The sequence below is a fragment of the Empidonax traillii genome, unplaced genomic scaffold (genome assembly GCF_003031625.1).
Source record: "Empidonax traillii isolate 1590-97213 ecotype Southwest subspecies unplaced genomic scaffold, ASM303162v1 scaffold351:size1117198, whole genome shotgun sequence".
Lineage (NCBI taxonomy): Eukaryota > Metazoa > Chordata > Aves > Passeriformes > Tyrannidae > Empidonax > Empidonax traillii.
The window spans coordinates 452,344-468,310 of NW_020955544.1; the positions used below are offsets into that span (position 1 = coordinate 452,344).

A 15,967-nucleotide genomic window follows, 5' to 3' on the forward strand; every position below is an offset into this window, starting at 1 on the left:
GCCTGGTAGCCAAAAGCATGGCAACTTCATCCAATCCCACAGTGCCTTCGAGCATCACTGCCTATGAGACGAGACACTATTGCGTTCCCAAGAAGCTAAAGGGGAGCTGAGCATTCCCAGTGAGGAGAAGAGCTCAGCACAGCCAGCTCCCCAAAGCTGGGAATGACCAAACCGTCTCCTAAAGTAACCACCCCCTCAACTGTAAAGAATTCCACTGACTGGGGAATGTAATGCCATTGCCCTAAAATCTGGACTCTTCTCTTAAGAGTTGGCTGCAGCTGGGGTCACCTCAACCCTATCTCAGTGAAAGGTCATGCACTGGGACACATTGTCTCTGTAGTCATTTCCCAGAGGTCTCACAACCCAAAATTTCTCTCTTTTCAGCATTTAGGACCGGAGAAATTGGTTTTGAAGCCAAATTTTAACTGCAGGTTGAAAATTGGGAATCTGGTCCATTTTGAAGTCTGGGTGCAGCAGAAACCATTCTCAAGAGCTGTCAGATCAAAAAGGCGTGGATCTCGTAAGATTAGCTAGGCTCTGCAGCTTTGCCCTTTGGGACCAAGACAGAAGAATGGTATCAAATCTTTATCAATCCTGAAACTCAAGCCTGGCTTGAACACCAGCACATCTCTGCAGCCCAGTGGAATAAATTCAGACTGCACAAGGAGAATACTAAAAAAGGTTCAGCTAAAAATCTCACAGGTCGGGTAGCATCAAGGTCGAAGCTGCAGACACTCCTGTGCACAGACACACAAAACACTGAAACAGTAGCAAAATCCTTGTTTTCTGCTTTCCTGCAACTCCCTGCCTGTCCCTCCAACAACAGGAAGGGGTTCAGCATCCAAGGATGCTGTGCCCCATTTGCTGCCTCCCCATCCTACAAGGCTCCAGGGTGGCATGGGCAGAGGAGATCTCTGCAGCTGTGGACAGTGCCACCCGAGCTGGCAGGGCACCCCCGCTCCCTGTGCCACAGCCAGCTTTAAACCTTTTCAACAGCTTGGGGGGGATTTAAATCATTGATCAGCCCTGCGCTTGCCCTCTGTGCCCGGCTGAAATTTCACCCCCTGGGTTACCATGGTTGGAAGCACCGCGTGAGCGCGGAACGTCCCGCTTGGCAAACTCACTCACCGCTCACATCCAAACAGCTCCACTTTTCCTGGATCACACTGAGGTATTTCCCAGCAATAACTATGGTCAGGCCAAATTTTGGCCTTCTAGCTGCAGTTGTTGCCATCAAGAGCGTTGAGAAGATGTAAAGCTGTGTTTTACCTCGCCTGGAACGTCCTGCAAAGGCCAGACGGGTTTTATTCGAAGGTTGTTATCACAGGTCACTGAAGATCACTTTCCCAGCCCCCAGGAAATTCACGACATGACTTCCCCAGGTTAAGATTTCACTCCAAACTTGAAAGGTTCAGGCCAAAAGCAAAGTTTAGGCAGTTGCTGCACGTGCTTGAAGGAGAGGCTGGAGCAGGAAGCCAGCGTTTAGCAGCACAAGCAGCCCTGCAAAATTTTACAAGACACAACCCTCGCGTTAGAGGATCCATTTCTTTCTTCATAAAATATATTGGGCCTTTCCACAAACTCCTTTTATTGGTGCATTTGGCTACTCACTCCTTTTATGAACTACTCAAGCTCCTGGATCATCTGGAAAAGCTGAGGAAGACGGCAGAGTTGAACCACAACAACGTGCCAGCCATCCCTAACAACCTCGTCTGCTACCACGGCTCGGGCACTGTGCGTGGGAGCAAGGAAGGGAAAAGCCAGCAGACAGGGCAGCTGGATTTCATCACCTGAAAGGAAGCACACATCATCTTTTTAACCCATTTCTTCTCAATGCCTACGAAGTTTTTGGAGTCCCAAAGTTGAGATAAATCCCACAAGCCCAGGTGTCTTTGTGCCTTTCACCTCAGCCCAAAATCCACTTGGCAGCAAACAAGCAGTTAAGACTGGGATTTTCTTTTTAACCAGCCTCCTACATATCTTCCATGGGGGTCCTTTAATGGATCCAGTTAAAGAGCAAGCTTGCACGGAGGTCCACATGCTAACATAACAACATATTTTAACTGTGTATTTAAATAGTTTAATTTCTATTGACATTGGCTAAGGTGAGTCCTAAGGCTTGCCAGTCTCCAGCACAAGGCTGGACAGCTCACCAGTGCAGCCTTTCAAGCCCTACATTGCCAAATCTTCTAACAACAACAACCTCCTGCAAAACATTTCATAACCATCATTTCCCAAGGAGCTGGGTGCCTGAGGCACTCCGTGTGCAAAGTCCAGTCTTTGTGGCATGGTCAGTGCTGAAAAAATACCACAAACGCCTTACAAGACAGGAAAAGTCAAGCAGCATGAGCAAATACATGCCTGGCTCTCCTTAGCTGCTCCTGCCCAAAAACCCAGAGCCAGGCTCCTGTGCTCCAGGCTGTGGTGTTGCATTTTGCGTTTGGTCCCAATCCCAGACCTACAACACTTCATTCCCAGCAGTTTTCTCCCAGTACTTCCCAGCCCACCAGCCCAGGTAGGAGCACCTAACTGGTGGTGGCAGCATCACGTTGCTCTCACAGCACCAAAACACACAATGCAGGAATCACCATAATGGGACAAAACGTCCCTTTCCCAGAGCTCAGCTCTGGCGAGACCCCCAGGAAAGCAATTATCCAGGCACATCAATATAACAGCATCTTTATCCTAGCGAGAAGGTGCTTCTCAGCACACAGGCCAGCTTGTATCCTTGAAATTATTCGCATATGTCACGTCTGAGCTGTACCAAGCCCTTGTGAAATAACCAGCAAAGGGTGAACGCTGCTTACGACAATCCCACAGAGAGGCTGCTTTAAGCCCTATAATAAGGAGCTCTGCTGCCCTCCCAAATAGCAGGGGCTACTTTAAAAAAACCTTACTATTGTAATCTTGGATTACTCTCTACCACCCAAATCCATTTCATCATAATTAGTGCCCATTATTATAAAGCCCCTCAGACATTTCCATATTCCTCTGAACGTTAGACTCTGCAGATATTCTGTAGCAAAATCCACCCAGCTGTGTATTTTGCATAAACTGGTTATCTTGAACCACATGCCCTCTCACTCTTGTTACCAGCCCCATATTTTATACAACAGCATTGACACTTCCAGCCTCTTGCAGGAGCCTTGCTTTGAAAGATTTATATTAAGCCCAATCCAAGCAGCTCACTGAGGTAGACAGAGGAAATGTGAATTCTTCTTCAATTAATGACTAAAACCTGAACATTCAGCATGGCATCATATGATCTTACCAGAAAACACATCACCTGAAGCATGGCACAAAATCCAGTTGCCTAGAATATTTTAACAGCACCCTATTGCAGCCAAAAGCTGATCACGGACTTGGCTTTGGAGTTCTTTATTCCATCTTAAAAGAAAGACAAGGTTCACTAAGAAACACACCTTGGCAGTTTCTCTGCAATTAGCTACAGGGAAGATTAAAAAAACGAAGTCCATTTCTGTTGGAAAAACCTTGTTACAGAAGATGAGGTCCCAATCTCCATGACCAATTAAGTACATGCCTCTGTACCTACAGGATGGGGTCCTTCACTAGCAAGCAGGTCCTTCATCATCCTACTAACAATGCTCCGGCCAGCATCCAAGCCCTGCCACCTCACCCTGCTTTCTGCTCCAGCCACCAACTCTGTACTTTAAGTTTCTTTACACGGATGATAACCTGTACAGTAAGGATAAGAACGGTCTCAATGACTTCCACAAGAGCCCTGCAACTCCACCCGCTTTGGTGGTGCTGAGAACAAGACCTCAGCACTGCAAACTCCGGCACAGAAACCCCCAAGTCCCCAGATGTGCTGCTTTTCTAGACACAAGGACTCATAATTCTGCATTCCCCAGTATTACCCGTCTTTCAAGACCTTTCCTTGACTTGGGTGGTTCCCAGCATCCTAAGATGTCTCTAGACTTTGTGCCTTCAAGAGGAAGATGATGACTGCAACCCTTCACTAGCTGGGGCCTCCCCATTTTTCCCCTCTCAGCACACTTCAGTCCCCTCCAAAGCTCAGTGTAACACTGAGTATTAATCAACACAACATGCGCTTCATCCAACTTCAGTGACCACTACGAATATTTAAGTTTTATATCATGTGCTGGGATTATTTTTATACATATGCCACCCTGTGTCTTTTTATATACACACTCACACCCCTATATAAGCAAACACACACACAAGGGTATTTCATTTCTGCAAAATATAACACAAGCACAGGAATTTTTTTTTTTCCCCTTCAGGCAGCCAGATCAGCAGCTGCTCAGCACAGCAGCGATGACGAGTGCCCTCTGCTGTACAAGAGACAAACGCTTCTTTGTTTAAAAATGTTTTTTAAATGCTGACAACTTTCCTTAGGACAAAATATTTATTAAAATTGCACTTGATCATTTCAAGCGCAACGCGCAATACTCGTGCCACCAGATTTCTCCTGTCAGACCGAGAGATTCGTGTCTCTCACAAGTTGCATCAGCAGAAAGTAAATAAGTCTGGGCTGGAGCTGCACAGGGTACAATGTGAAAATGTTTTATTTATACATTTGAAAATAGCAATGGGAAATCAGAACAAACAATATAGCTTTGTTATTCAGGCATTTATCAGATAGCCTTCACACTTCAGCAAATCGCACATCTATTAGAGGTACAAGCTGAAACTGTCACGTGGCAACGTGAAATCATTTTTCTATTGTAAAGCAGCATTGTTCCTGCTGCTGGAAGGAAAGATAATATTAAAACATATTCAAATATATGTATTTGAAACCGTTATACCTTGTAATAAATTATGCACTTGATATTAAAAATCCAAGCTACGCTGCACAAACCTGACTTTCAAATATTAACTTTTATTATCTTCTCACGTCCCAGCTCTTCTCAAACCTGACATTTAAAGGAGCCGCACTTTCAGCACGTGGCCTTTATGGCACCAAATGCAGATAATATGACAGGGCTACAGCTCTGTCAAGACCATTACCACTGTTTGGCAGGTGAGAAGAGGAAAGGAATCGGCCTTGTCTCTGCCTCACTGTCTCTTCTTCAAATGTTGTGTAATTTTAAGCAAAGTCTGACTCCTGGGTTGTTACAAAAACAGGGATTAAACCATCTGCAAAGAGTCAGGACAAGACACAGGATATGGAGCCTAGCAGCATCTCTGCTCTGGGATCCACCTCCACCCAAGGCAGATGGGTCAAAGACCAGCCAGGTCTTCCTCCCCCCGAGCAAACCCTGCCACGACAAGCACCCGACGGTGTGGGGAGGTCGGAGCAGCACCGTCTGATATGCAAGCACCAAAATCCCAGTTACTGGCACCACAATGTATTTTTTCCTCCCTGTGTCACACTCCCACAGAAGGAGACATCTTTTTTTAACCTGTCTCTGTGCAACACCTCGGCTCTGCAAGCAGGGCCCATCTGCTCTGCAGAGCTCCATGGGCACACCTCCACAGTGCCCTGGGAGGGCGGGAGGGGGCTGGTGGGGTCAGAGCACCCATTGGTGCTGTCTCCAGATGCCCAGGCCCCCAGGTGCTCCCACACAGCCACCTTGTCCCCATCGGTCCATGAGCTGGTTGCTCATGGGAACTGGCACAACTGGTTCCCCATCCCTTTCAGTGACTCACTGCAAAGCCTCTCCGTTTCCAGCATTTGTATTCACCTCACAGCTTGGATTTCCTAGAGGAGGCTCTACCCAGGAAAACAAGCCTCCTCGTACGCCCTCCTGTAAATGTGTCCACATGAAGCTGACCAAAAATATTCCAATTTACTTTTTTAAACAAAATCTTATACCAGCATTTTTTTCCCCTCCCAACAAAGCGCTGTGGTTTTTTATAACTTTTCATCTTGCTCTTCTCAGTGATTCTTGTCCTAGATTCCCCGTCTTGGTTGAAGGCCAAGCATCACTAGCTGAGCCAGAGGGAATATAAAAGCATCTTTCTAAGACACTATAGAAAAGAAGAATTGGACCCTGGGAGCCAATTCACTTTTATGCCTTGGGTATTTAAGGATCAAACACGCATTTGTGAGCTGACACAAGGTAAAAAGGTGGCTTTGAGAGTTTATGGTGTATAAAGAAGCCTCTGAAAGCATCTTTTTACCAACTAGAGTGCAAGAGAAAACCAAGAGCAGCAACACATCCCTTGGGGACAAGCTGGTCACTCGTGGTGGCACCAAGTGCACTGAGCACTTGCAACCACTGCTCTGCTTGCAGAGCAAACAGCTGAAGGCAAGGAAACAGGAACCATCCAAGACACGCTAAGGAGGTTTCCTATGGTTACTGCTGCCATGGAAATACTTTTTTGTTGGCTTGATCTAAATAATCTCTGGTTCCTTGGCTGCAGTACACTTCCTGCAAGGTTGGGTTGGATCCTTAGACCTGCACTCCATACTGGAGTGCAACCACACTGAGTACCAGCCGCCTGCAAGCTGGTCCAGGAGTATCTCAAACCCGAGCTGCTTGGGGCTTTCCTCCAGGCTCCCCAGAGCCCATGGCTTGGTTTCAAGCAGAAGAGGAGGAAAGAAAGTGGAGGGAGGGGAAAAGACATCCTTTACTAATTGCTCACAGCTGTGTCCGAGCAGCTCCCACTTCAGCTGCCAGGAGCTGCAGACTCCTGCTCTCCCCAACAGGCTCCGAGCAAAAGAAACCCCTCACGGGGAGAGGGGCTCTCCATCCATCCAGAGGCTCTGCATAGGGATTTCAATAATTATATTTATGCACTCCCCTTATCAGCAAGAGCAGCCATTATGTCTTTTATCACCGCGGCGGCAGCATCCGCACAAGGGCAATTGATAGGGGATGAAATATCTGCTGCGATGGCTGAGTACAAAGTGCCTCCCTCTGCGGCGAGAATAGTAATTGTCACACTGAGCTCTCCAAGTGTTAAGCTCTGGTATCACGGTCCTGTGAATGAGCAAAGAGCCACACATGGGAAGAAACAGCCTCTCCAGCAGCGGAGAGGAGCACCCTGAATCCTCTACGCACCTCTTGGCCCAAGAACCGCTGAACCCGAGACAGGCCCTGACCATCAGGGCTGCCACTGATGGGTGTCCAGAGCCCACGAGAAAAAGACCCTTCACAGCCACACTCGCGAGGCTTACCCCGAAATTTTCCTCACATCTGACAATTCTGCTAATGTTACAAATTCCTCCAACATTAGATAGTGACCGCAGCGATGCTGCGCTCAGGAAGAGTCTGGCTTCCCCCCCCCTCGACGCCACGGCCAGGAGATTATTCATTGGAGAAAAAAAGCAAATATCCAAATGAGCATCACAAATTGCAAAACCAGCTGCCAAAGGTCTCAGCTGATACTATCAGCCATCCTTAAGCTCGGTGATAGACTTACAAGCCAGACAATGAAAACGCAATTGATTATTTGAAGAGTGACTCACTGGTGTAATAAGGATGGATTACAGGGCGGAGGGGTGTGTGGGGGGGAACCATCTTTTAAAAAACCTAAAAGACTGCAGATTGACTGTTTAAAGGCAAACAGAAAGGGAACAAAACCAAAGAAAAAACTCTTGAAAGCACTAAACAGATCTCCACAGCCGAGAGCAACAAAGAGGAGGGCAGTGCTCGGTGGGTGTCAGCCAAATAGCTGCGCCCAGGCCCCCTCCAGCTGGGGATCCCGGGCATCACCAAGTATCCAACCGAACTGGCTACCGGGAGCTTTCTCTTTCACACCACACCACGCTGGTGACAAAGGCCTGTTGCAAACCTGCTATTAAGGGAGTTTTCCTCCCCACCGAACCTGTGCCACACGCTCCGGGTGGGTGATCGCAGCCACCCCGAGCACAGCAGCGCCAGGGCTCCAGCAGGACACATCCTAGGAGGAGAGTGGACTCACTGAATTCCTCGGAGAGCCAGTGAGGAGGGCCAAGAGGGCTGAGGCTACGGCAGGGAAGGAAAATTCAGTTTAGTGGATAGGGATGCCAGCCCACCTTTGCCTGTCACGGGACTGATGCGACTCTTCATCTCCCACTTCCTCCCTCTCATCAGTCCAGCAGAGGTTTCAACAAGTGATTTAATTCATTTCCCTGGGCTTGGGTGGATGCACAGGGGGCTCAGGAGCTGTTAAATCGGTTCACCACGTCCCACCAAATCACAGCCTACATGGTTCCCAAATCCATAACCACAGTCTCCAGCACTGACAGCTGTCTGCTTGAAGGAGATTCCCCCCTGCAAGCCAATCCATCCTGCTCCTTAGTATTTTGGGTCTCTCTCTCAGGCAAATCTATCTTGAAAGGCTCTGTGAGTAAACTGTGCTTTGCCAGTGTCTGGCAGTGTAAGCCCATGGCTGAGGCACCAAGAAAGTGCTTCCTGGCCACCGTTCTGCCTTTGGGATTGCAAAACCCACTCACTCACACAAGGCAGGTAATAACACTCTCTTTGCATACCAAGAAGCAGCTGTAGTCATTTTCCAAAAATAACTCAGTGCAAAAAAAACTCACCAACCTTTAAAATTATTTGTTTACCAGTAAAACATCAGGTAAACACAGAACTCACTGTTAGTCTGCTCTGCCCCCTCTATCACCGGTGTCATTCCCAATCACTCCAGAAACAGAATAACCCACCCCCCCCAAACCAGCCCAAATCCCTCAACAGCTTATTAGTGGTTTTTCACCCCATTCATAAAACTAGAATTGCACAAGGCCACTTCAAAACAGACAGAAAGTGTACCCACACTGCCCATTCTCCAGGAGAAATTCTGCTTTTCTGGCTTTTGCCAGCAGCTCAGTGGCAATGGAGCAGGGCAGGGCAGCTCCAGTTAGAGCAGCTGCAGAGCAGGGCTCTGCGCTCAGCTGAAATTCAATCAACAAGTGTCTCAAACTCCTTTGAGTTCTTGCAATACAATCCTGAGTGGCTTGTAAAGGACTTCAAACAGGCTCCCCGGGTTTGCCCGGAAACAAGCACATACCTCACCTGCTCTTTTGTACATCGCATACAAAAAAATTAAAGAATTTATTTTAGGCTTTTTGCCAGGGACAATACTGCCCCCGATACTGTAATGCTCTGCTAATGTGGATATCGTGTCTCCCAGCCAACACAAACAGGATACCTTATCAGTCTCGGCTGTTTTAAGTGCTGTTTCAGCAGCAGGGCATGAAGGAATGGAATGGACAAGCCAGAAAAAATGGCTGGGAGTTCCTTAAATGCAACTGTACGCTCAGCATTAGGAAGAGACTGTCCCAGGGCAGGACGACACTGATCCCTACACCATACCTACCCAAACTTCCATCCCAATGGCCCAGCTGCCCCTTGGCAAAGACGCTCTGGGAACAGTGGGATCTGCACAAGCATCACTAGTTACCCTGTTCTGTCCCTACTACCACGGGGGTGGAAAACTCAAAGAAAAAGTAGACCTGGTTTTCCAAACACTTACACAAGTGTTTAACCTCGCAGGTGTGAGTAAATAGGACAGCTGAAGTCATTGATGCCAAGCTAAGCGCACACTCCAGCATCCCCCCCGAGCTGAGCCTCAGTGCACACAGCAGCCACCCCCACCAAACCACCCCACCCAAACCAGCACAGGGGCTGAAGGACCCCGACTCTGTCACTGAGTAACCTGGCAGGGAGCAGCTTCTCCTTTCTGAACTGCTTAAGGCCAAATAAATACAACAAAAAGCACTGTTAAAAACAAACTAACGATACCAACCCTTCTGTGAAAGGCTTTAAAATCAGCAGACAGAACCAGTCTTTGATTTTCTTTTTTTTGCACCCCCTACACCATGATGGCAGTATCCTTAGGAAGCAAGTGAGTCCTGCCTACCCCTGGGGACAGGCACAGGTCCCCTAGGGACAGCAGCACACTTGGCCCCTCTGCAGTCCCCCAGGGACTCACCTCAGGAATGCTGTGATGGATAAACACCGGGATGGACCCGCACTGGCTGAATTTTGCCTATTTCAGCAGGTTCTCCATTGCAAAATGACAAATTTGCTAAAACTCACCAGGCCAGCACAATTCACTGTGGCAGCCATAGACCATTCAAGATAAGATATTGCTATTCTCACATCTCCAAAACCTTTCAAATAAACATGCAAGGAAGTGTGGAATATCTGAATCCTAAAGGAGAGAGGCACAAAGCCTGTTATTCATGAAAGGGAGCGTGTGTGTGAAAGACACATAACCTATGAAAAATGCTGAAAACATATGGAAGCAATAATCTGTACTTTTTTTTTTTTTTTTGGAAGTAGAAACAAATGCTTCAGAACTCGGTGTTATTCGTTCATGTGCCGCATTACAAATATTATCGTTTCTGCTCTCTGGATGAGGAACGAGGCATCAAACTGGAGACCCAAAGGCACCCGGGATGTGTATGGGAGCCCTCCCGAGCAGGGCCAGTGCTGGGGGAATGCAGAGCAGGCTGCAAACACACGGAGTTCCTTGGTGCTCGCCACGCACGAGCACCCGACCTCTGCAGTGCTGGGCACTGGACAAACACAAGGAGAAAACAAACATCCATTGCCACAAGCAACTCCCTGCCTACAGTCAACAAGGCAGAGAAGGGAGTTACACAGCGACTTATCGTCACCATCACCCAGCAACCTCAAACATGCCAGCAGCAACCTCTCTGTGGGTCACCATCTCACAACACGTGTCTGTTTTTCCTTATCTGTAGGTTTTTGTGATCCAATGGTCAATCACTACACCCCTCGGGCTGATCACCTGGGATCTCCAGGTGGATCTCTCCTGAGAAGCTGAAGAGTTTATCCTTGCAGATGCTCTCTGATCCGACAAGGCCAGATGAGACTTCAGTGGGACTGACCGCAGTAGAATTTAGCGAGATGCCGAGTTATGGGAAGAAATAAATGCTCAAAACACTTGTATGCATCAAAACCTGTTAATATGAAATATTACTGAATATTAAGTCAAGTCACATAAATCTGCCTTGGAAGATAAGGGCCAGGCACAACGTTCTGTACAAACACACACCACTGATGTTAAGACCTCGAAGTGTGACGGCAAAACATGAAGAGAAGCAGATTTCTTCCCCGGCAAAACGTGATTCCAAGGGACAAAGATTACACAACACATGCAAGGAGAAAGATATTCCAAGAAAAGATGTAAAACATAATCTCACACTGAAACTAAAGGCAAAGACTGATTTGCCAGGGTTTTATGTCATGTTTATTACCGCTTTTTAAATGCTTCTGCAAACCAGAGGAATAACTATGGCAACAAAGACTTCTCCAAAGGTTTTCAGGCACTATTTTTAAATTTGTCTTCTCTGTCGCAGCATCCGAATGCTGTGACAGAAAACCTCAGAAAACCGGCCGTATGCCACTGCCTCTGCAGGCTTAGCAAACCAGGTGGTACCTCCCCCCTCCTCAAACCAGAGCTCAAATAGCACCCTGAGATCTGGGTGTGCTTCATCTGTGCTTTTAGCTGGTCGTTCTGGGGAAGGCAGAGAGCGGGGAGCCGCAAGGTCTGTTGAATTGCAAGAGTGTGGCTTTTGCAAGGCTTTCTCAAAGAGCAAACCAGCCATGGCTCCATGTGCTAAACACATGCCAATCTCCCAACACGAAGGATTCGCTATTTTAACCACAGCATTAAGGCTGTAATTTTACTTCACCCAGAGTAAATCTGAAATTAGTTCTTCACAGTAAGCTTAACAGCAGCAAAAGCCAACCATTTGTCACCTTTAAGGTTTGCATATTCACACTAATTGCACCAGGACTAGGTTATAAATTCCCTTCCCTCCTCCTGGACCACCTCCCTGGAAGGCTTTTCTCTGCAAGACATTATGCAAAAGACACTCCTAATGGCTATTCATTCACCAAACTCCAGTGACAGCTTTATTTAATGCCAAAGCTTGTTAACAAGCTGAATGGCACACAGTTTAATGTAATGCAGATCTGATTAGAAAACAGCAACCGGGCTCCTAAGGAGTTCAATTTTTATTGAATTTGATTTCCTTTTTTCCTCACAAAGCCATCGACCTGTATTAATGAGGATTTGGTTATGTACACCCCATTTCCATCCTCAAGACCGCAGCCCACACAGATGAACTCAGTCCTTATGCACTTTGCTGACAACCCACCACGGCAGAAGGAAACGAGAGGAGAGGAAGGAGCCGTTTTGCTGCTCAGGCCATGAGAAACTGGTGCTTTTACTGGTTCTAGTTTGATAGCAGCATCTTTGCAGACTTCACACCCAAGGAGGGTGGAATTCAATCTTCAGTCTTTTCAGACAAACCACTTACTTCCTCCTCTTTGGGGCTAAATGATTTAAAACTGGAAATTGAATTTCTGCCTTACAATAAGAAGCAGAGATCTGTGGCACTCAGGAGAAAGCTTTGAGGGCGTAAAATGCAGGGCTCCAGTTTAACTGAGGTGTTTTCAATTCCTCGCTTCCACCAAAATAGCATTAAATATGCTGACACTGCTACAGGATAATTCACCCACTACCTTGAATATGAGATTATAATTTCAGAGCAAAATTACTAAGATTCAAAAACAAACTTCAAAAACCAGGGACATAATTACTTAACAGTTCCCTTTCATCTTGTTTTTGCACATCACCTGCAGTACAGAGACCAGGTTTATTCTGAAAACAGTTCTGCAGAATACAATTTATTTTCAGGAGGTTTCCCTGGCTCAGGAGGCATGTCTGTGCTTCCAGGAATGATAAATTCAACCAATACTCAAAGCCATCTCTGAGAAAAGTGGCTTTTAAGGGAACGTACAAGCACAGAAATCTTCGTCTAACAAAGCAATTTGCCTGCTGAATGGAATGGCTGCACAGATCACAGGTAAGTAGAAAATACAGGGTCCAGCATAATTAGGCATAAGACAATGCCTATCTCAGCAATGGTTTCAGTGCCTGCAAGCTTACAAATTCTGTCTCCCTAAAGCATATCACCAGCCGGCATCTTTGAAGCAAAAAAAGTCCCATTTACATTTATCAGCAAAACTCTGCTGCTAAAGGATTATAAAAAGCCTTACAAATCTCTAGTGGTTAATTGATCTGGATTTATATCCCTAATCTGAGGATCTCCTTGCAAACCCTTGTTTCCTTCCAGTCTCATTCTGCACATTCAGGTGAGCAGCCCCAGCAGGCCGTGGCTACATCACCTCGTGCACAGAGGGCACCGGCTCCTCAGCATGTTTTTGACCTGCAAAACTACGATGAATAATTTGCCTGCTTACCTATTCCTGGCATTAACAGACCACTGGCTAGTAAAAAATGAACATGCTTCCTCTCTATTGTGTTCTGGCAAATAGGTTGCCTTTATTTGGTTTAATTGCATAATTACTCTTATATCAAGGCAATTAAATGGGAATGTGTGCAGGAGGGCTCTCAGCTCATGAAGTCCCAGCATAAGGTAATTTGGTGTAAGGTCTAACCTGCTCAGCAGGATGCAAACCCAGAGCACACAAGCAGCAGTACCTGTGGGGGCTGACCCCACCCATAGCCAAAGGGTGCCCATCTTCTCCTGCCCTGGGGGAGGTAGAGAAAAGGCAGCTAGAACAATCCACACTGTTTTAGCCAAAATCCTTGCCCATGTCTGGGGTCTCTCAGGAAAAGAGATGGCTATGGACGGTCCTGACAGGCTGGAGCCTCCTGCACACGGAGCTTGGCAGGACTGGGCCATGCGGCACAATGTGCCAATGCAGAGGGCACAACCTGAAAAGAGCCACAACACCCCTCTCATCTACACTCCCCAAGTAGCTGGGTGTCCCTTCTGCTGGGTCGTTTGGCCTCCGATGGTGTGCTATCAAAATTCACTTAATTCTTCAAAAGCCACTGGATAGTTGCACCCTGTAACATATCAAAAGAGGAACCACAGCACCTCACAAAGTCCTTGGAGCAGGCTAGGAACACTGTTGGTGACCACAGCTTTTCTTCTCATCCTGCATTTGAAATTTTCCCTTGACACTTTTAGCGTTATAAGGCAACTCTGCAATGACACAAAGAAACCTGGGACAGCTCCGGAAAGCGTTCATAAGCCCTGAAAAGAAGACAACTCAGGGGTGACCTTATAAATCTATTAATACACGTGTGGTGGATTCAGACCACTGGGAGGGTGTCAGGAGACCACATCTCCTGCAGCCCAGGAGGAAGGGACACCTTCAGCTCCTGAAGGTCTGAGCACCTGGATGTGCCATCAGTACCTGGGGAGGGCCAGGCTGGAGGACCACGGGCAGCCCCACCTGAGCCCCACCCACCACTGTGCATCCCTCGGGGCAGATCTCAGCCTATGGAACCCGTCCCACCACACCCTGGGGCAAATGCCACCAGGAACGATGATTTGCAAGGCTGAGCAATAAGATACAACTCAATGGGGGTATATCAATCCCGCCCCTGTTGCTCTGAACCTGAGCTTTAAGCAGCTGAGGTTCTGAGAAGTAGGGCACGGGCCAGGAGGAAAGCCAAGCACAGCAGACACTGGAGAAAAGGGTATATCCTGAAAAATAAGGTTAAAAGGTCGCCACAGGCTCCCTGGCCTACTAAGTCTGTGTACAGTTCCCAGAGCCCACAGCCCAGATTTAATATTGCCAAGTCCCAGATCGCCCATCAGCAGGAACTCATTTCGAGGCAGAAGAACGAGGGGAGGGGAGAAGGGACTGACCCAGTATGAGGCCAGGGCTTGCTGTGCCTTGCAGGCACCGGCGCTGTCAAGTTTGTAAAGAGACACAGCAGAAGAAGCCAAAAATACTTGTTCATTCCTACACACCCCCAACCATTCCAAGAGCTAAATCTCTGCTTGGCATCACTGACAGGGGATAAATCCCGTCACGGGGGAGGCAGGAGTTTCACGCAGTGGTTTGGTGCAAACCATCAGAACCCCTTCAGCCGCGTTTCCCTCTTCCCACCCCACCCAAATTGTCCCCGCCAGGTGAGGGCGGCTTCAGCTCCCCCGGCAGGACCCGGGGCAACAGGACGAGCCCCTGACCGCAGTGGGGAGGCTGCGAGTGGGTAATTACCAAACCAGTTACCCCAGTCCCGCGTCTGGATCCTGCTGCACCCCGCACCAGCGGCCGCCACGGGCACACCTGTGGGGCACACCTGCGTGGGGCTGGAAAAACCACCCGTGCCTCCAGAACCCCCATCCCGGGTGCGCAACACGCTTAGGACTAACACAAGCGCTCCCCCCAAAAAAAGCCACACCTGCAGCCCGGATGCGCAGAGAACTGGGGAGGGAACCACGAAACCCTGGGAAGAGAGAGGCTGGATGGGACCCACCGGGGTCCCGCTGCCCGCGGCAGCCGGGGCGATGGGCCGGGGGGTTCACGGGGGTCTCGCCGGGCCTTACCTCCACTTGTGCAGGGCGAAGCCGGGGCACTGGTCCCCGCAGGTGTTGCAGGGCTGGCCCCTCTCCGGCTCCCCCGACGCCGTCAGCTGCAACGAACCGCAGAGTCAGCGCCGGCTGCGGGACGGGGGGAGGATGGGGGGACAGGGGACACGCACCCAGGGGACAGGGGGACGCTCGGGGGAAAGGGGCACCCGCACGGCCGAGGGAGGGCAGGGGAGGGGCTGGAGAGAGGGACGCACCCAGGGAAAGGGGCACATGCGGGCGGCGGGGGCGGGCGGGGACCCGCACGGCGCCGGAACGGGCGGCGGGACGGAGCCACAGGTTGGAGCGGGGCGGGGCGGGGGGCGAAGAGGGGGAGAGAGAGAGAGAGAGAGAAAGAAAGAAAAAGAGAGGGACCCCCGCGACAACTCACCGAGCGGCTGGAGAGCCGCTTGCGGGAGCCGCGGCCGAACATGGCAGCGCTCCCCGCGCCGAGCCCAGCGCAGCCCAGCCCGAGTGCGCGGCAGCAGCGGCCGCCCCGGCCCGGCCCGGCCCGCCCCCCCCCGGCGGCCGCCCCTCCGCCGCTCCCGCCCCCTCACCCGCCCCTCGGCCCGCCAGGCACCGCCCCGGGAGGGCCCGGCTCCCCCCGCCCCGCATCGCCCCCGCTGTCATCGCCCCGCTCCCCCTGCTCTGCCCGGCGCTCTCGGGAGCTCCGCGCCCGGA

General features: G+C 49.4%; 1 protein-coding gene across 1 annotated transcript in view; it reads right to left on the bottom strand.

Moving 5' to 3' along the window:
• The window catches only part of PRICKLE2 (prickle planar cell polarity protein 2), a 103,884-nt gene extending 88,132 nt beyond the window's left edge, over positions 1–15,752 (bottom strand). Inside the window, exons 1-2 of the mRNA XM_027892414.1 lie at positions 15,678–15,752; positions 15,266–15,351 (exon numbers count right to left, since the gene is read on the bottom strand). Of these exons, the coding sequence (XP_027748215.1) occupies positions 15,266–15,351; positions 15,678–15,719 (128 nt within the window). The 5' untranslated portion in view covers positions 15,720–15,752. The remainder of the gene's footprint in view (positions 1–15,265; positions 15,352–15,677) is intronic.
• Positions 15,753–15,967: the final 215 nt, after the last annotated feature.